Source organism: Solea senegalensis, linkage group LG9 (assembly GCF_019176455.1).
Source record: "Solea senegalensis isolate Sse05_10M linkage group LG9, IFAPA_SoseM_1, whole genome shotgun sequence".
NCBI lineage: Eukaryota > Metazoa > Chordata > Actinopteri > Pleuronectiformes > Soleidae > Solea > Solea senegalensis.
In genome coordinates, this window is record NC_058029.1 from 20407929 (window position 1) to 20428992 (window position 21064).

The window sequence follows — 21064 nt, forward strand, 5'->3', positions numbered from 1 at the left end:
GGGCAAGAGTGCGCATTTGGAAACCTTTTGCCTATTAACTGGAATGTACGCAATGTAAACAACACAGGGAGGATATCAAAACAACTTGTCCTGAGACATTTCACTGCACATTAAGCTCTGGTTATCTGGCTTAAGTTATAAATATCCCTAAAGTCTTACCTCTGGTGCTTTAATTCACACACACACACACACACACACAAACAAAGCTCAAGAGAACCCAAAAAAATAAAGTTGAAACAATAAACACGTGACGAAACACAGGAGAAAAAGCAGAGCAGTGAATGAGAACAATCTTTTATTGGTGTTTTTGGGAAATCTCAACAACATCCAAATCTCCAGCACATTGTGTGCCAGGCACCAGGGACACCACTGATGCAGCAGGGCAGTTGTAGTTCAGTTCAAGTCACCAGACGATTTATCAGCCACATCTGTGGTGATTTTAGAGACTTAAACCTGCTGGGTCACTGATTGAGGTGATAAAGGCTGAAAGAAACCAACAAGGAGCATATTGACAGTGTGCATAGTCCATACACCGCTGGGCAGGAGAAGAGGTCGTCGTGAAAGTACTGTAGGTCTGCATGAGCATCACGTTCGCGCCACTGAGCCACGTTCATAAAAAATCCATGGTCACAGGACCCAAGGTGGCAGTAGTGTCTGAAGCAGGAGTGAGTAACGTTAAATGTCTGGAGGTCTGACGTAGGACAACAAAAGGAGAGTGAGGGTTTCGCTTTTCTTCTCCGTTTGAATAGTCTTTATGAGGAACGATGAATGTCAAATATGGTTCAAGGTGCAACAGACCATGTTCATCCAAAGAAAGAAAAATAATTCAGTAATATAGAACAGCAATAATAAGAGGGATAATCATCATAATCATAACAATAACAATAGCAGTAATGGTACCTATTCATCATGGTCATTAAGGGGATTAAAATCACACGCTAGTACTAGTCATCCCTCCCCCACGAACATAACATAGTGTACCATGCCCCTGTGTAGGTGATGTGGGCACACAGAGAAGTTCATAGATACAGTATAAAGTAAGGAGTAATAATAGGAGTAAACAGTAAGGAAGGAGCAGTACTGGAATAAAGCACTACATAGCAACAAGCTTTGTGGATCAACATGGGAAATTTTGGCTTTTATTTCTCCCAGAAATCTGAGAAATTAACACCATTCCGCTCAATGGGGGTTTTCAAACCCATCTCCTGGAATACATCAAATACACAACATAGCACAGGCCTATCCAATATACACCCCCTCGTAATAATAATGCTAATGTTAGTGTGTTCATAAAGTACAGTAAAGTAACGATGTGCATTTTACGGGGAAGGTTGATTACTATTTTAGAATATATTACAACACTGAGACTCAACTCTCTCCAAGTACTGTCGAGGTACAAGAGAGACATGAGGGCAGGGTGTCATGGAAAGAGCGCACGGAAATGTGAAAGGACTGAAAAAAAGAAAGAGAGATCGAATCGGGATAGAGGTCAAAGGAAATGTGCCGATGTTTCAAAGAGCGGATCAAGAGGAGCCGAGTTTCCCCTGGACTTCACAACAGACGGATTTAAAGCACTCCCACTGCGCTGGGAGGGAGAGATCGAGCCAGAGATACAAAAATGGACAAGAAAAATGTGTACCAGTCTCATATACGAGCTCAAAGTACGAGGACATAATGGTTTTTGAGGGGCTGGAGTCAATTCAAAAGGGTGAAGTGTTAAAAAAGTAGTGCAGAGGATAGTGTTCACATCGTGTCTCCTCATGTCTCTCTTCCTTGCATGTCCATTCCCAGTGACAGAAACATAACAGGAAGAAAAAAAAAATTAAGTGCTTGAGTAAAATCCACAAAAATATTGTACTACACGATTCTGAGATAATTTTGCTCTCTATATTACAACTGTTATTCCACTGCTGCTGCTGCCGCTGCTGCTGCTGCTGCTGCATCCTGACGACAATAATCAAGTTGAAAAAATACCCATCGATGGCTGACCACCTGTGAAACAGCTCCTGCCTCATCTATAATAAAAAGATATTTACCATAGCTCTCCCCGTTATCTCTATTGTCCCAGTCAGGTAGAAAATATACAAAATTATTCACCAAATTTGCTCTCCCTCTAATTTATCATAAGTATTATAAAAATATACAATTCTCCAATAACAAAACTCTTAAACGTCACATCTTTCTTCTGTTAAATTATTCTCTCCATCTATGACATTAAAGAGCTGACACCTCAACAAAACAAGACACCTGAGCTTCAACGCACAAACCTTCTCCTCGTCTTATACATTCATCATCATCATAATCATCGTCTTCCTCCTCCTCATTATCCTGACCACGTTCTGTCCATCCTAAAAATTCAGTCTCAATTTGAATCCAGCTTATGTTCCTCCTCGTCTTCCTCGTTCCGCTCCGTGCCTTCATCACTGATCGGCGAGGCGGTTCTCGTATTTACTAAGAATGTTGCGACAGCGGCCAAGTTCCTTCCGCATCTCGGCCACTTCCTGTCGGAGCGCGGCGTTCTCTCTCTCCAGGTAGGCAGCGCGCACGGTTATCAGGTTCTCCTTGAGACGGCGAGCGTCCCGGGAGCGCTTCGCTGCTTCGTTGTTTTTGTATCTCCTGGTCCAGTACTTCTCATCCTAAACGGCGACAAACAAACGATGGAATATTGATCATTTAGCGGATATTAGCGGATGTGTGACGAGGAAACTGTAAAAAGGGCTAGAATGAAAGGATCCATGAGAGATCGGGCTACTCCTGGTACTGACGACGTGGGCGTTTGGCCATGAGTAAGCGTGGTACATGTTCCATTCATTTAGCACATCTTGAGAACTAAGCTCATGTTTGAGAGTAAATAAAACAATCCTACATATCCCACATGCCACTGCTGGTAAGATTTGATAAAGCTTGCACTTTACTATTGGTATAATTCAATTGGTAGAATTCAACTATTCTACTTTCTACACACTTTCATTATGTAAACAAATCATCATTATGTGATTTATTAACTGAACACTTTGTACACACTCATCATTGTTGATTTGTTTTATTTGGCTGCATCCCAATTCTTTTATTCCTGATTTTCAGTATCGTTGTGCTGTGTGTCCTTACATTTTTACACTTTTATTATAATAATAGTAATAATAATTTATTCTGGTTTACATGTGTTTTAAATTCTCTGCTGTATGTTCATGTTAAAAAGACCTGGGGTGTACATTCTTCTATGCACTCAGCGTGTATTTGTGATTGTTATTATTGTTAACATCATATTGTAGATGTACCTGCATAAACCAATAAAGATTATTATTAAGTTCGGTTTTCATTAGGGCTGCAACTAATGATTATTTTCATAATCAATTAGTTTCTCCATTAATCGATTAGTTGGTTGGTCCATGAAACTCTCAAAATGATGATGTTTTTAAATGTCTTCTTTTCTCCACAAACCAACATCATTCAGTTTTTAATTATTTCTTTGTCATTTGACTCAAAGAAACATATTCACACATTTAAGGAGCTGAGAAATCTGACCCCTTGTTTTAACAGTTTTATCACAAGAGTTGACCCTTAATTTAGTAACTGATTGGATGAATTGTTGCAGCCCTAGTTTTCATGTATATACACTGATTTAAAATAAAACATGTTGGTTACAGCGACTCACGTGTGGGGTTTCTATTTTGTGCTGCTTTCATTCAAATAAAACAAAGGCTGTGTAACATGTTTTTCACATGACATGGTTGAGGTTAAATCACCACTGTAGAACATCTAAGCTGTTGCTGCTGCAGTGAAACCTTCACTCACTGTAGGAGCTATTTGTGTTATTAGTGTTTGAAGTGGAATAGTCTTTGTTTTCATTATCAGTATGTAGAAGTACTGTCTTAAGTTACATCTATGTTAATACATTGCTAGAAATGGCAATAACCTGAACTGGACATCATCTGCATGTGATTCTTACCCACTGTTTGTCTATTATGTTTAGATTGGCTTTGGTTTGGGGTGGACTTTGTTTTTCCACAAACAGCCACTACACCCACCTTCATGTTGTCAGGTACCAGGACTTTGCGGGCCTTCTTGATCATTGGCTGTGGCTTGAGCTCCTCTTCGCTGAACGAGTGCCTCCTGGGGTCATAGTCTTGCTGGCTCGAGGAGCTGGACATCGCCATGTCCGAAGAATCCATGTCAAACATTCCAGCTCCATCAGGCCCGCTGCCCGTGGGCGTCAGCAGAGGTGGACAGGAGGATGAGGAGGAGGAGGAGGGGGAGGGTGACTCACAGGACTCATTCATATTTGTTTGACTCCCTGCAATTAAAAATAAAAGCATTTTTTAAGCATTTTTCACCAAACGTCAATTAAACTGACACTATTCTTCAGTCAAAGCTTCTGTGATACTGACAGAAATACATGCAGCAATTCAAGGTGATGACCACCAGATGGAAGCAGAGCGCTAACTAGAGCTTGTGTTGTAAACAAAAACATCACTCTGCCTTTAACCGACACCATAGAACTGAGGAGAATCAATCATCTGTCATGGACTGCGAGGCTTTCAGACAGAAATACTCAAATGCTCAATACAGTTACATAACACGCTGTTTAATCGTATTTTTCTAACATGAGAAATATATAGATTTAATGAAGTCACAGGAATCATCAGCTGTCTCGACAATTACTCGCACCTACGATCAATTATTGACTTGAGGAAGCTGAAGAACCCACACACTCATGTAAACTCCACACAGAAAGGCCTTCAGTCAAAGTGGGATTCAAACCAAGGACCTTCTAGCTGTTCTATTGCATATTACTTATTCATAAACCTAAAAACTGTCCGTAATGGAAAATCTAAATATCTCATTTTATATACCACACAAAAATAATACAATAATAAAATAATATTATAGTCCTCATATACCTGAGTATTTCTACTGGAATCTCCTTAAGCAGCCAACAGGAAAGTGTTAACAAACTGACACCATACATGAGTCACTTTACTTCTTTTATCAATGAAATCATTGAGAAATTCTGTCCCAAGGCGAAAATCCAGAACCAAAAACCAATTAAGAAATCTAAAAGTGGACGACGTGTTATGTAACAGTGCACAACTCCCCTTTAAACAAGTTTCTTTAAGTGGGGCCAATGTAGGGTTATAGCACAGCACAGCCCAGCCTATTTAAGGTCCACTGCACCTTACTCAGCTGAGCTTCCTTCCCTATAAGAGCGAAAACATAAAGCTGCATCCACAAACAGACATTGTGTTTGTATGAATAATCATTACAATAAGAGAATATAATATATATTAGCGCTGAATGTGTTAAGTGTGAGCTCAACCTTTCAAAACGGCTTCATCAATCGATGCGGAACAAGGAGAAGTTAGAAAAGCGTGCGAACAGATGGACATGTTATAAAAGCATAGCTGCTTAACAAAACGACCACATGACTGTGTCAACCCTGCACACGACACACAACGTGGACACACACATCCCCCTCGATACATTATACAGACTGTATACATGCGTTACCACCTGCTGAACATGTCACCTGTGACGCGTGAACCCGTGATCGGCGCTCACACGAGTGCGTAAACGGCTGCGTTAAGACCGGCTCGTGCGTTTTCACGCAAGATATGAACTACGATGCAAAATGTTCTCACCTGAAAAAGAAGTATTAGCGTCAAGTTTGTCTAACAGTACATACTCAGCAGGTGTAAATGTCATAAAAACTCAAGCAGTGGCCTGGAGGCCAGAGAGGAAGCCCCTCCTCTACTCATGATTAAAGCAGGAGGTTTAAATGATTTATGCTGCTTAAACCCAACAGCAGGAACTAGTCAGTGGAACCAGCTGGTGTAACGTGTTGTGGGAATGAAAACGTGTACACCCTCGGTCCTCGTTTTTGGTACATGGTCGGAGCAATGACATGAAAAGTACATTTGGTGCCATGTTGTCCACATTGCTTTAGCCGTCACAGAGCTGAATGCCTATGCTGTCACGGAAATGGTCAGATACCTTTCAAGACTTGTACAACAGCATTCCAAAAAGGTTATTAGATCTGCTGTCAAAGCAAAAAGTAGCCCGACTCCCTCTTAGGTATAATATATTAATAATGTGATTATAGATTGCTAGACGTTGGCGTTTTTGATCTTTAATATGCAGCTGTTGGTTGGGAGCTTTTTTAGAAAAACACTGATTCAAAAATGTCGCTTTTCTAGTTTCAAGTTGTGGGAAAAAGCATGGGAAATTCCAACTTTAATAACCACCTGAACCACATATTATTACATTATAGAATAAAGCTGAAGCAGAAAGTCAATTATTTTCATGTGATTATGAGATTTGATGGGTTGTAAACCAAATACATTAGCCTTTACTGTGCACTATGAGAAGCATTATCAGTTAATGAACATTGACTTTGTGAATGAACTGAACTTAACAGTATATACTGTGACTCTCAGCTGGATATCAATGGCATTCATTGGTGATCGAGTATTGAGTTTGAAGTCCAGCAGTACAGTACAGTGAAACTCTTCCTGTTGCTCCGTCTCCCATCTCCTCCCCCTGTGGACTCCTCCTACATGTCTACTGGCCCTGCCCACAGTTCCCTCTCTCCAGTACTCTCTGCACGTGTACTGACGCGTGCACATGGCTGTGGCGTGTGAAGTGGGGAGAGATTTAAAGACACGCAACCACACACACACACACACACACACACACACACTCACACTCTCCCTCCCTCCCTCTGTCTTGGTCATGCTGTTGTTGTGACTGCTGCACATTAATTATTGGCTGGGAGTGAATGCTGATTGTGTAGTGTAGTGCAGTACATAGATCACATGCCAAACCTCCTTGTCAATGCTGTGAGATTGACTCATCAAATAGCTAAGTACTCCTAATTCTACATATTTCCCTTATAACAAGACCAACTCGAAATCCAGCACAATGCTACAGTGTGGAAAAATGAGTCAAGTTTAGCAGCCATTTGAAAACTCTGTGTATTCTCTTACAACTTGTCTTTTCATACAGAGCCATGTGACTGTATCTCCTGCCCTCAGGTTGACAACACAGGTCAGAAAAAAAACGCTTTGTCACCGTTGCATTTGTTACAGACTCAAAGAAGAGTTCAAATACTCCATAAAAAAAAAGCACACAGGGAGGTTTTAAGCACACCACACAACCTTGACTGCATCTGAACTATTATTATGAATTGTAAGGTCTACTGGTCTCATATCAGTGATGGGGGACAACATGTCTCTCTCAGCTTGTCAGTTTCCATGAATTTGCTGTTGCCAGTTTGCACATAGAACCTTGAGGGGCGACCTGCACATGTTCATCTTTTTTTACTCGCTGCTTCAGTGGCCTGGCCTGTATTACACCTTTATGAACAAAACAATCCACAGCATTCAACTCACCATGCAGACAGTCGTTCCCTCCAGCGAGGCTCTGGGGCTGAACTACCTCCAAGCCGATGAGTGACGGGGAAGAAGAGGATGATGGCGAGGAGGATGAAGAGCCGGGTGGAGATGAGGGTGGTAGGCACTGAGAGCTCTGGCTGGGCACAGCTGATGGGGAACTCTGTGAGGGTATCTGGGCTGAGCTGGAGCTGTTGTTGTTATGCATGCTGCCCATTCCATTTTCAGTTAGAAACTCCTCCAAGTCCATGTATTGAAGCTGGAAGAGGCCCCCATCTGCAGGCAGGGTGCGATCCCACATAAGAGGCCCCAAGAACTGGTTGAAACTTCCTCCTCCATTGCCGCCACCACCACTACCGCCACCTCCTCCCCTCCTCCTCCTCCTGCACAGCCATTACTGTTATTACTGCTGCCTGTTCCAGTGCCATTCCTCATGGGGCACACTCCCAAGGAGTCCTCATCAAGGTCCAGTCTGTCTTTGTCTGCCAGAAAGCATAGTTGAATCATTATTAGAAAAGCAGACAGAGTGATTTGTTTGAAGTGCACAATAAAGTATAATGTTTGAGATACTTTAATGTGGCCTCTGTAAAACAGATTCTAGCATCATCTCTCCACATATGTGCAGAAATAAATGGGGTGGCAGGTGTATCCCTAAGATGCACTGCTGCAAAAAAACCTCCTCTCTTTCTGTCTCCCATTCACACACACTTGCAGATGGGAGCAGATGGTATCTGAATTGCAGTATTAAGCAAGAGCTGAAAACCAATTTGTTGTCATAACATATAGATAAGCTCCTCAACAAGTCTCGCAATAGCTGAAGATACGTTTTTGGCACCAGAGACCTGAGTGCATGGCTGCACAGCACTGCATCGAGACCAAAACATGTTATCACTCAGTGTAATCTGGATTTTAATTTGAAGTCGCAGCAGGGATTATAATCCAGGTGACTACTCAAGAGGATCACAGAGGAGGCATGAGGAATGGTGTGTGCCGCCGAATCACCTTTGCCTGAGAACGTGTGTCTTTGAAATGTGTCAAACATGGAGTAGTTTGTTGTATAAAACAGCAGCAGTGGGTGGAATCTTTTATTCATGCTCTGCTGTTGCATTGACTGATGACAACACTGTGTCAGATGATGGTGCTTCACATCCCAAAATACACAACAACTTTCTCACCTTTCGCCTCACAGGGGGTTTTTATGTTCTGGTCTCCCTTCATGGGGTGTTGCAGCAGGGATTTCAGACCTGCCATGGTCCCAGTGAGGGAGCCAGCGGGCTGAGTGCAACCTCCAAACTGTGGGCTCGCTCCTGCTGGTAGGTCGGGGGTCGGTAGCTGAGAGAGCTGCCTGGACATCCTGGACCAGACGGGGGCGCAGGAAAAAAATCACCTGGGGCACTCAGAGGGGCGAGGGTATCTGAGAGGAGTAACTACCAATAGCACAAGTATGCTGTATGACTCTGCATGTGTTTGCAGGTGGAGGAGGAAGGAGAGACAAGAGAGAGATACATAGTTTTGAGAAGCGTCAAAATAGAATAGAGCAACCATTGTACTGTAATCACAAGTATGGCCACAGTATTAATGACAGTTTTATGACATTACACTTTGCAACTTCCACCGAATAACACAAACAACTTCTTGTTTACCTTTCCCTTGTAGTTATAAGGAGTTCCTTATTTGCTTGCAGAAATATTTTCGTCGAAATATTCCATTGTAGCCGTGTGTTGTTGAAACTGTGCAGCAGAGCAGGCTGTTATTCTCAGAGGAGCAGTGTGGGAGGGACAGTCAGAGCGTATGAGTGGGATTACTGTCCATAAAATAATAAAAAAAATAGAAAGAAAAATCGCAGAGGCGTGAAAGAATTACAACGAGACAACTGCAGAGGCAGGGAAATGTTGCAATTAAAACAAAACTTGTAGAGTAATCTCCCCGAGTCAATTGTCCAAAGCTCAAAAAGAAGACAAAATAGTTGCAAAGCAACAAACCTCGGTCAAAACAAAACACCAGAGGTGTGTAGAAAAACACGCACACATACACACACAGCGACGAAAGCGGCGGCTGAGTTAGTCAGATGACAAGTTGAATTGGTGTTTCTCTCTTCTGCTGTCGGGCTCTGCTGAGGAGGAGGAGGGTGAAGAGGAGGAGGAGGAGGAGGGGTCGTTTCCTCTTTCTCTGTCTGTACTTTTGTGCATCCGGTGGATCCAATAGTCACGGGCGCACGGGCTCGGGTTAGTTTCTGGGCCGTGCGACGTCCACGTCCGACCGTTCTCTCTCTCTCTCTCTCTCCCTCTCAGCTGGAACGGACACGGGCAGTTCACGTGACGTCACACCTCTTGGAAAAAAAGGGGCGAGTGGGGCGCGGGAGTGGGCGGGGCCGCGCGTTCAACTGATACACTCTCGATTCTCGAGGTATTATTTATGAGACACACCTACCCTCGTGTCAACTCTCGAGGGGAGGCAGCTGTTTGTTTAGTCTGACAGGTACAAACAGTCACTTCTCCGAGTTTGTCACTGTGGGTTTCAACTATGTGGTGACAAAATTAACTGTAAATACACGACTGGGAAATAAGTCATTGAAATGTGGCCAACATTGCCGTCTCAAAGCACTGCTCCTCTTATATTGCAGCGTAGTGTTGGCTCTCCTGCTCACTGAGTGCTGCATGGCTTTTGCAGCTTCCTCGTAATCCACTGAAAACGTGAGTGTGCTGTTTTTTCAGGCGAGAGGAAGACTCCAGCACGTTGCCTCCCGGCGTACAATGGCAGCTCCAGCTCACGTGTGTGAGGCACGGGGAGTCCATGCCTGGTCGCTCGCGGCTCCCACTCCGATTGGCCGCCGTAACTCGTCGCTCCGCCCACGACGAGCGCCCATTGGCTTAAATTAGGTCGCCGAAACGCGCCCGCTCGGATCCTCACAGTGCATGCCCCTGCCGCGTGAGACCAGTTCGAAACACAACAGCGCGAGGGCAGTCAGCTCTGATGTACAGGTGCAGAGCACATGCACAATATTCAGCACCGCAGGAATTCACGTCTTTGGGTCGCATGCAAGAGCTGACACGAAAATAGCTGGAACATCCAGTGTCATCAGCTCAAAGGGGTTGTGACAGACATTTACATATGAATATTTGGAGCTAAATATATGAAAATCAAGTGGCACCCTGGTTTGTTTTTAAGTGTATGTCTAGTTTGAGTTACTGACCCCACACACGAGGACGTGGTGCATTGAATCTTTATTTATTTATTTAAACCGAGACTATGTGAATTATAAATCACTAAAACGTGTCCTATACACGCATTATCTGCATATTTAACTGAATGGTACATGTACTAAAAATATCAAAGACTGAACTGTAGCTGCTTTCCAGCTCGTGAAATTGCTGAACTGGAAGCACTAAAGGATTTAATAACTTTTCTTTAATGCTGTAAATTTATATTTGACCCATATAAAACATGTCATAAGTTGACATCAGATCTTCAATCACACGATTTTCTGTACGTTGTTTTGTTTAATGTGGCTTAAGTCTAGTATTGAGTATTGAACGGTGATCAAGTTGTTTCTTTTACTTGGTGGCATTTATCTTGTAGAAGTCTCACATCACTCTTGTCTACTCCCCGTCAGTACAAAATCCATGTGACTGCGACTCTCAGCCACAACAGAGAAGTACAGTATCATAAATGAGATGCTTACTGCCATCTAGTGGAGCTACGAGTGAAGTTGGACACTTTTATTTCAGGTAGCGTACTGTAAATGTGAGAGCTCAAAAACAAGTACCTCAGAGATGTATGACTATATAGATAATCATGTAGCATTAAGCAATAGTGTGGAAAATATTAACCATAATATAATTGTAAAACTTAAATACTGGCTTAGTGAACAGTGACATGTTAAAAGTGGTTTGCACCATATTCTGGATATTGCAGTAAGAAACACTGAATCAGAAATGAAAGGAAAACAAAATATTACACTTAAGGTTTATTCATTGTTGAAATATAATCAACTACTGACTTCTCAGTAAATAATGTGATAGAAATCTACTAAAACTATTATTTTCCTTTAGAAGAAATAAAATGAGGCTTGACAGGGGTATGAACACTTTGTATGTGAATGAAGATGAGCTTGTTTTATCTTCAAAAGAAAAAAAAAACAAGGTTTGACAGTAAGAGTATGATTGCAACTCAGCAAAAAGTAAAAACGTAAATGGGGGGTTAAGTGTAAGATTGGCATGAAAACAGATTGGGTTACACACGTAAATACATGGAATATTACATTAGTTTCTATTATTATTATTATTATAGGTCCTTGTCTTAAACACGCTGTGAAGTACTGTAGAAATAATCACCGCTAAAAAGAGCATACAAATACCATGAGATAAACATTGTGTTACAGTCCACTTGTTTTCAATCTCTTTGTATAAAAGCTAGGAATATCAAATAAATGCAGTAAAGTGAACATAATAAGCAAGGCTTTTGTAAGATTCTTCATTTTGGCGGGACACAGAATCCTTGAAATGCTAATTACCAGCAACTTTGACATTTTATCTATGAGTGATTAAATCACTAGGGAATATAGTTACTTTAAAATCAAGTTGTACACTACAAACTTCTGGGGATATACTGAATAAACCATCACATACTGTAGGAGTGATTTTACAACCTCAGCAAAAAACTTGACCAGAGAACAAACATGCACTGACAAACTATCAACAAAAGGTATTTGTCCCCATGTCCCTAAACCTAATAAATGCACTTTACATAAAAAAAAAAATCCTCAGAGCCTCTACGTGAACAACAACAAGACATAGTACACAGCAGAGACGTTTATCATACAGCAAAAAAGTGTAGCAGGGATTCTAGTTAAGAGGGTAAAGAGATACATTAGCAGGTAATTTCACCTAAACTTGTCTAGTAACTGCACAGTGTCAGCCAAGCATAGTGTCAATGCACTTAAGGGGTTAATGATCCTATGCAAACAGTCACGTCTTTGAAGACACCTTCCAATATAAAGTGGAAGAATTTGTGGTGATATTTTATAGGATGCTCTACAGTAGTTGATAACACACTCATTCTAATAAGTCAGCAGAACAATGTCAACAGAGACATGAAACAAATTCATCTAAAGGCAACAAATGCCTTTTCATGTCCCTTTTTTTTTTTCTCAGATTCCCATTTTAGACCTGAAAAAGTCCTCTTATGTGAAGATGCTCAGTATCTGTACGGTTCCCGTAGGAGTGGCATTTCCTCTTGAGCTTCACAGGTCTGTCTCTCTCCTGGTCTCTTTGAAAGCTTCAGCCTGTTGGCATCTCCTCGCTGCAATCCTTTAGCACGACGGCGACAGGACACCTTGTGCCTGTGAAGCAGTGTAGCATTCCAAAAGCGAGCGGAGCAGCGTCGGCAGGAGAAAGTCCCTCTGGCACGATGGGAGGCCCGATGAATGAAGGCTGCCAAAGGCCTGTGAGACTGCTTCCCACATACACAGCAACTTAGTCGCTCCTGAGCGGTGGAGGCTTTTTGTGGATGCTTAACTGCCATGTGGACGAGAAGTCCCGCTTTACAGGAGAACACAGAATTGGGGCATATTGGACAGCCAAAACGTTTCACTGGGACTTTGAGAGATGACAGGATCTGCACCTTCATTCCCCCAGGGTTGACAAGCTTATACCCACCACCACCTGTTCCTCCTCCACGCCTAATTGTCAAACGAAGAGAGCCTTGTTTTTTATTCAATTGCCCTCTTATTGTACAACTAATTTTTCTCTTCTTTTTACTTCCATCAAATCTGACTAAACCTTGGGGTTCACACTTATTTTCTCTCCAATCTGTCCTGTTGGACTTTTTTTTTTTCTTCTTGTGTCGTCTCATTTCATCATGTGATAACTGGATGCTGCAGCCAAGTTGCTGGTGGGACTGGGTACCTGACAGATGATGAGGATGATGGTGGGAGTGATGATGATGGTGATGCAGATGATGATGTTCAGTGGAAGGTAGTTCCGTGAGGGGCTGGAATGGGGCTGTGGTGTGAAGTGTACGGCTACGGGATCCAGCTGGGTATATGTGCTCTCCTTTCACCCCGGCTGGTGAGTGTGGGTGCTGCGGGGGCATGATTGTAGAGTTTGGAGGCAGAGGCTGTGAGAAAGATGGGGCATTAGAAGCTGATGTTTGAGCTGCTGCAGCATCATAAAAAAGGGGAGAGTAACCAGCTGGATGGTGTGAGGGTGCCTGTTGATGGCTATGAGTCACAACACTCAGACTCTCCTCTCCATGGCCTTCTGTGGGAGGAGCCATCTGTAGCAGGACATTGGTGGCAGCCTCACTCTCTGATGTCGACTGATTAACATCACTCCCACCTCGGTTGTCTCCAGACCCACTGCTGCCGTCTTGTGGGTTAGACTGTTCACTACGTGTCAGGCCATGCTGTGACTGCTTATGTCGAGTGAGGCTATTGGAGTAGGCAAACGCTTTCCCACAGACCTCACAACTGAAGAGCTTTTCACCCCCACTTTCATGGACTGTCTGGTGATGAGCCGTCAGGTGAAAGTGATGGCGGAAAGATTTCCAACAAATAGCACAGGTGTAGAGTCGAGGTGGAGGTAAGGGTTGTGGTTGGGGTGGGGGTGGAGGCTGTGCCTGGGGATTGGTATCTTGAGGCTTGACATCTTGAGGATAAGAGTAATAGGAGGAGGTGCTTGGTACTTGGTTCTGGCTCCTGTCTTGGGCCACGCTACATTGAGGGTTTGGGTTAAAGCTGTTAGGGTTTTCTGCAGCTGGTGTTGTAGGCACCTCTTCCAGCTCCCCTTTCTGATGCAGCTTGCTGTGCCTCCTGAGGCTCTGGGAGTAACCAAATTCTTTCCCACAGATGCTGCATTTGAAATTTTTCGCCCCAGAGTGGACTGTTTGATGTTTGCTCAGGTGAAAAGCCTCTCTGAAATACTTTCCACAAATTGTGCAGTGATGGGGCTTTTCTCCAGTATGGATGCGATCATGTCTGCGTAGCGTCTCGCGACGTGCAAATCCCTTACCACAGACACTGCACAGGTGAGTGCGTGGGAGCCCACTGGGCCCCATTCTGGGGGTGTATTGCCTACGTTTGGGGGGTTGTCCCCCAACTGCAGGATCTTTCTTGGCTCTGGGTTTACGGGGACGTTTTGGTTTGGATGTGGGATTCTGTGGGTTGGTACTCAGAGCCTCCTGACTCCCACCACCTCTGAAATTCTTATCCATACCAGATGTGGATGAAGGTGAGCTCAGAGGACCTAGACCAAGACCACCTAGCAGACCTCCTATGATGTCTCCCCTATCATCCCCTCTATTTCCACTGTTACTAGCTGCTGTTATAGCAGAGATTGCATTATTGACAGAGCTAGTGACATCATCCTCTGAGTCATCCAGTAGAGAAGAAAGGGGCAGGTGGGGCTGTTGCTGCGGATGGTGGAGCTGGCTGTGGCTCTGTGAGTGTGGATGCAGTGTTGGGGCCAAGGGTGCCTTTCTCAGAGCTGGGCCCGCCATCCCACTTCCACAGGGAGAGGCACCAGAGTAGCATGGAGATGGATTGCCTTGAGAACGATGATCATCATGGTAGCCTGTGTAACGATTCCGAGAGTAGTCAGTGGGGTATTTACCATCTGTTCTTTCCCTGTCATTTGAATTACCCCCCCTTCCAGACTGAAACAAACCTTCACAACCTAAACCTGGTTTTGGTTCTCCTTCCCCCACAATGATTACACCATCTTCTTCCTCAGTTTTACCATAAATGACACCTCTATTGCTCTGACAAGTCCCCCTTCCTCCACCCCCTCCCCCGACTCTGTCCTCATCAGTTCCTGTCTTGCTGCCCCGTTGTTTAGGTCCCCTACCTGGCTTGCCGCAGGTGCCTGAGGCAGCATGGTTGAGAAGAGATGTGCTCTCACGGAAGGCACGACCACAGGCAGGACATCGGAAGGGCTTTTCCTCATGTATCTTCTCATGGCGTGTCAGTGACTCTCTACGATTAAAAGCCCGAGAGCAGGTGGAGCAGCCATATGGGCGGGCAGAAGAGTGTATCACACCATGTTGCAGGAGGTGCCCTTTTTTCTTAAAGCCTTTGCCACAATCAGGGCAATTAAATAGTTTGTCTGGGCTAGGACAAGAATTGGATGTGGGTTGGATAGTTTCTTGGGTCGAATGGGGTAGGCTTGGGTCTGATTGCATTTTAATGTGAATAGGGTTTGGGCCAGTAGTGGCAGTATTGCTAGTGCCTGCTGTGGTTGGCTCATGCATGCGCAAATGCCTGCGAAGGCTTGAAAGGTGAGGGAAGCTTTTGCCACAATCCCCACAGCTATAAACGGTGTCAGTGGGGTTGGGCTGCAATGAGTTCTGGTTATCAGATTTAGAAAGGTGAGAATCATTAGTAACTAGAACTGAGGCAGCAGTGGAAGAGGGAGCAGAAGAGGAAGAGGAAGAAACTACTGATGAGGATGATGATGATGAAGCAAGAAGTGATGATGGGTCTCCACCCATATTAGACATTCCTACCCCACTCCCAATTAAAGCTGGTGGTTGACCATGACTAAGCCCTCCACTAGTACTACTGCTGGGATTACCACTGTGGCTGCTATGACCATGGCTGCTGCTGCTGCTATTACTGCCACCATCAGATTTTCTCTGTGGTAAATAACCAGCCATAGCCTTCTTCCTCCTACTGCTGTTACTTCCACCTCCAGTGCCTTCCCCTTTACCATCATCTTTAGATAATGATAGATGGAGGGGCAAAGGGAGTGGCAAACCTGCTTCCTGTTGCATCAGAGATGCTATCTGATTTGATGACAGTACAGGGATGCCCTGGAAATCAAAGCCACTAATCGAGGAGGGTTGCGAGGATGGGTGAAGCGGGTGGTGAGGATGAGAATGAGGGTGAGAAAGTGTATGAGGAGGGAGCTGTTGCTGCTGGGGAAGCTGCTGTGGATTCTGCTGTGGCTGAGAGGTGGAGTGGGCATGTGAGTGAGAAGAATGCAAAGCGGGAGGCGGAGCAAGGCTAGTACTAGGCTCCCCACCTGTCTGACTTAACCCAATTCCTAAGTGGTTATGTGTACCCTGTTGAACAAGAAATTGCTCTAAACTAGCATTAGTAGGCACCCCAGAAAGGAAATACTGATTAGCAGCTAACATGCAACTAAACTGTTGGTGAAGGCTGCGTGCATCAGACTGGGCCCCAACCAACTGGTGTCCCAATGAGCTGACTGCACTGCTGCTGGAGGTGGCCACAGAGGTTGAAGGGGAAGGAGAAGAAGAGGAGGGACCAGGTGATGCTTGGGGGACAGAAAGGCCAGGATGTAGAGGGGGAGGGGGTGGGGGTGCTGATGTTACTAATCCTCCTAATCCCCCAGCACTCCCACTACTGCTACTTCCCCCAGCAAAGTGCTCAAAACGGCCTACACCTGAGTGTAACTGTTCCTGTGCTAGTGCTGCCTCAGACGGATGGAAAGAGCGCAGGAATTGTGGGTAGCCTGAGGAATGGCTTGAGCTGCTGCTGCTCATCTTGCTTGACTTTGAACGAGAGCTTTGAGATGAAGAGGGCTGTTGTTGTAAAGGTGGGGGAGGAGGGGCACTCATCTTGGCAAAAATGGAGGCAGAATCAGAAAAGGCGTTACCTCTAGACCCCTGCAGGGGTCCCAAGCCAAGTCCAGACAGTAGAGCTCCAGAAGATTCAGCCTGCTGCTGCTGCTGCTGCTGGAGTTGATGCTGGTGAAGTTGCACTTGCTGTTGATGCTGAAGTTGTCGATCTAAACCAAGGCCTTTGAATTGGTGGGCCTGATGCCCACTTAACATTTCTATAATGTCCAAATTGTATTTTCCAAATTGGAACATTTCCCACTCACTGGCACATGTGGGTGCAGGGGCCAAACCTCCAAGCACTAGGCCCAAAAATGATCCCACCAATGACTGGTGAAAGACAAAACTTGACTTAAGGTTGAGGTAAGGCTATTTTTTTAACTACTTGAATGTCAGCTTAAATCTAAAGTTCCTTCTCCAGATTGTTTACTTCTGGTGCGGATACTCCCTCTTGACCATCCACTGCCCACACTTTACTTCCAAAACAAGTGGGGGAAGATGAGTTTATGATTAAAGGGTAAAAGTGTCTTTTTGACAAGTAGACAGTAGAGTTCCACCTAATTTCAAAATTACTTTTAACAGCTTTACTGAGAAGCAGTTCTAATAGCTTCGTCTTGTTGCCTTTGAGTTACAGCGTTGACATTTTCCTTCATCTAAGCAAGTGTCCTCATCCGTGTGCAGCCAAGAAGTTCCTAAATCTGAAAAAACAAAAATTCAAAACAGACATGGCAGTCATAGAGGGCAACACGGCTGAAAAGTTATAATATTATCCTTGTTGTTCCTTCATAACCATGTTAAAGGATAGTAAGCATTTCACCAGTTTCCCCATGCATTAAGGAGACGTACAAGCATGTTGCTCCTTCAGACTATGAATCTTCATCTCCATTAGGTGGCATGATACATAAATGAAAGCAGTACTGTTGTTACAAGAGACAGTATGATGCAAGGTACCAAGATATATAATCTTAAATTTAGCAAAATACTTGAATAGTGAAATTTTTTCTTTGCATATTTGATTAAACACCACAAATGGAAACACATCAGAATTGCTTCTGGTATAAATATTTTTATAATTATTATTATTATTACTGCTATTAACCAAACAAATATATTTCATTATTTTAAACAAATTAGCTCCTCACTTAAGTGAGAAAGGTAAACAATGTCAGATTGCAAATTAAAGTATCTTGTCAAACGGCATGTCTACTTTAACAGCCACTTCAACAGTTTAACATACAAATTTAAGATTATATATTTAATGGTAACTTACCATGATACCAGCCTGTGTGCCAATTCTTTTAAATCATTTACTTTACACTTTCTGTGGAGGCAATGGTTATTTTCAACATTCTGTGTTTATAACATGTTTCTGCCACAAAAGCAAGTGAAAGGAGGTAGATTTTGCTTATTTAACAAAGCTATTTTTGGTGGAAAGGATCCAGTGCACATTTTTGATTAAAAAAAAGATGTTCGTCACTTGTCGTCATGTGGGTTGTCTATAAATAATTACTCAAATTCATATGATTCAGATTTTTTAGTAGTAATTTTTCTGCATACCTTAAATCAGGACAATTTCAGTCCCTTATCCAGGTTTACCTTTTCAGCATGAAAATATTCATTAGTCATAAGTGTTAAACTGGACCTCAGGGAGCAGCAAATGGAGGTCAACCTGTCCTGCAAAAAAATGTTAATATTTTCAATTGATGTTTGGGTTAACAATTTTTTAACCCAACAGGATACAAGAATAGAGTTTTATTTTCAGTGAAACAATCAGTCCTTGTAATATCAAAATGTAGATTTCCTCTGTTTTATAAGGTGTTTTTGAATGCATATTTGTTAACATAATGGGATGGGAGTCGTGCACTGTGTAATACCTTACCAGTTCAAGGGGATGACTCAACAGCAGATTAAGTTGAATCTACTCATATTTCATAATAGTAAAAGTTCACCCTGCGTGTTGATTCATTTCATATACATCTCAGACACTACACTTATCGTTATAGTTGCACTGGCTAAGTGCAATAGCTGAATTATTCTAAACCACACTACCAACATGAATAAATTAAATATATTCAAGTAACCAACCAACAGTTACTTTTATAATCTATTCATCGGTCAATTATTGAATCGATGAATCCGGTGGTTGTTCCATATTCAAAGTGCAGAAAACGATGTAAAACGTTGACAAAATTAGGTTTTGTTTTGTCGCCGAGATGGATAAATAAAAAATATTCACGTTCAAGAAGCTGAAAATAAAAGAAATTGTTACATTGTTTAGGAAAAACAAATATAAACATGCAACCAATTATCAAAGTGGTGAGCAATTAATTAAGTATTTAATAATTGCTTAATTTAATATTCACTGCAGCCCAAAGGAGTTTCACTTGATAAAAGATCACTTGTTTTTATCGTAGCCAAAACCTAAGGGCATATTAAACTTAACTGTTGCATTGTGTATGACGGTAATATGTTATTTGCGATCGTATTTCCCGTTATGCGGCTGATGTAAATCTCAAAAGTACACCGGCCACAGAAGCATCACTCACTTTAGATTCTTGCTCACCTCGTTAAATCTTACCGTTTCCTCAGATCGATGCGACGAGCAGAGACGGAGAGTTAGCTTCCCAGGCAGATGTGTGAGTTAATCTGTAGAATATACGACCGCTTCACGTTTTAATGCACACCAGCAATCCTGCGAAAGAAAGACAGAAACGCTCCAATTACCACCAGTACCACACTCATAGCACAATGTAAACATTAGCAGTTCGTTTCGGGCACAAGTAATAACGAATGCACTTAAGGCGGCATCCTGTAACAGTATTGGCCAACATTTGAAGAAACAAAGAAAACATTGCACGCGCCTGGATGCAAAACTTCCCTTAGTATTGTATTTGCACTGAACCATCGTGTTTAGCAAAGTGGAGCCACACGTACCCAAGAAAGCACACACCCGCGGCGGCTGCTAACGTTAGCCATTAATCTACACCACAATATACAAGTATGCCGACCGCAAAATAACATTACGACGCTAGCGTTAGCAAAAACATGTACGTTACCTATATTTTGGCAAATGTTTACCTACGGTTCCAGTCGCGGAGCACAGTTGTAGATGGATGAGGCCTGTCACGCCTTCTTCTTCTTCTTCTCGCCGCCTAGCTAGCTACGAGCGCTTCCATTTCTGCGTGCCGTTTTCCAGTCGTTAGCCAGAGCCATTTCACTGATGCTGAGCCGAGAGAACGCTTTACACTGAGCGCCCACAAATCAACGCCGACGGACACTGCAGCCGCCTCCACGCCATTCCACTACGACGGTCTGCGCTTGCATGGAACTTTTGCTAAATATTTCGACGGCCGAGGGAGGATTTGGATGGTCGGTGATAATATTTTTGGGCTAAAGTGAGTGACGTGTGCTCCCTTAACACTGGTCCTTTCCGGCCCTTGTAATATTTCCGGGTAGCACCAGTGGGGCTCACGACACATTCACCGTGTGGCTGCACTCTGACTCTAGCTTAAACCTTCACATATTCACTCAAAACAAAGACGTTAAGAAGTTAATTTAATCAGCTCAGTGTCCGCTCACATATGAAATGGTGAAGGACCTTCCCCCCCCACTGTGACTCTCCGTGGGCCTGTTAAATAATGTTGAATGAAATAAATCACATTTAAACAGATGTTGCAATCTTTTATTTCCTCTCTTAAAAACACATAATCTATTCCCATTTTCCTTGTGGTGATGTAAAATCTTATCATAAGCACAGGTTACACCCTGACCCCATTTACAAGGAGATTGTTTTGGTACATTAACAAATACAGGAAGTTATACATTAATAAATATTAAAGTAGATTTAGTTGACTAAAAATGTGGTAGAAAAAGAGACAATACTGTATCTATTTAAAAGCTAAAAAATTATTAGTGTGTGCTACTGATGATGTGTCCTAAGCTTTGTTGTTAAAATGAATAAAACATGCAATCAGATTAGCTACAAAGTTGATCACAAAATTAGAATAATCATAAAATGAAGGGATACTTAAATCCATAGCTCATGAGCACATAGAGCAGTTGAATAATTATACACAATTAACAAAAAAGTGAAGAAA

At 43.0% G+C, this 21064-nt stretch overlaps 2 protein-coding genes across 8 annotated transcripts; both read right to left on the reverse strand.

The window, feature by feature from the left end:
- Window positions 1-278: 278 nt before the first annotated feature.
- dbpb (D site albumin promoter binding protein b) lies at window positions 279-9693 on the reverse strand. Its single transcript, XM_044035129.1, is given in 6 exon segments — window positions 279-2636; window positions 4029-4294; window positions 7389-7749; window positions 7752-7870; window positions 8564-8845; window positions 9032-9693. Coding segments are annotated over 5 exon segments (1140 nt in total). The 5' UTR covers window positions 8742-8845; window positions 9032-9693; the 3' UTR covers window positions 279-2420.
- Window positions 9694-11342: 1649 nt separating this feature from the next.
- si:dkeyp-69b9.6 (zinc finger protein 865) lies at window positions 11343-20465 on the reverse strand. Of its 7 annotated transcripts, none has more exons than XM_044035123.1 (3): window positions 20050-20465; window positions 19546-19659; window positions 11343-17665 (listed from the first exon to the last, which is right to left on the reverse strand). In XM_044035123.1, the coding sequence occupies exon 3, from the start codon at window positions 17220-17222 to the stop codon at window positions 12585-12587; it is 4638 nt and encodes a 1545-aa protein (XP_043891058.1). In that variant the 5' UTR covers window positions 17223-17665; window positions 19546-19659; window positions 20050-20465; the 3' UTR covers window positions 11343-12584. The 7 variants fall into 7 exon arrangements, with proteins under 7 accessions (XP_043891058.1, XP_043891057.1, XP_043891060.1 ...); XM_044035122.1 differs by having other exon boundaries at window positions 20046-20465; XM_044035125.1 differs by having other exon boundaries at window positions 11343-18641; window positions 20046-20465.
- Between the last annotated feature and the right edge of the window lie 599 nt (window positions 20466-21064).

What these genes read in the sequence shown, in the direction of transcription:
- si:dkeyp-69b9.6 (XM_044035123.1), bottom strand. Translation starts at nt 17,222, where the DNA reads ATGTTCCAATTTGGAAAATACAATTTGGACATTATAGAAATGTTAAGT.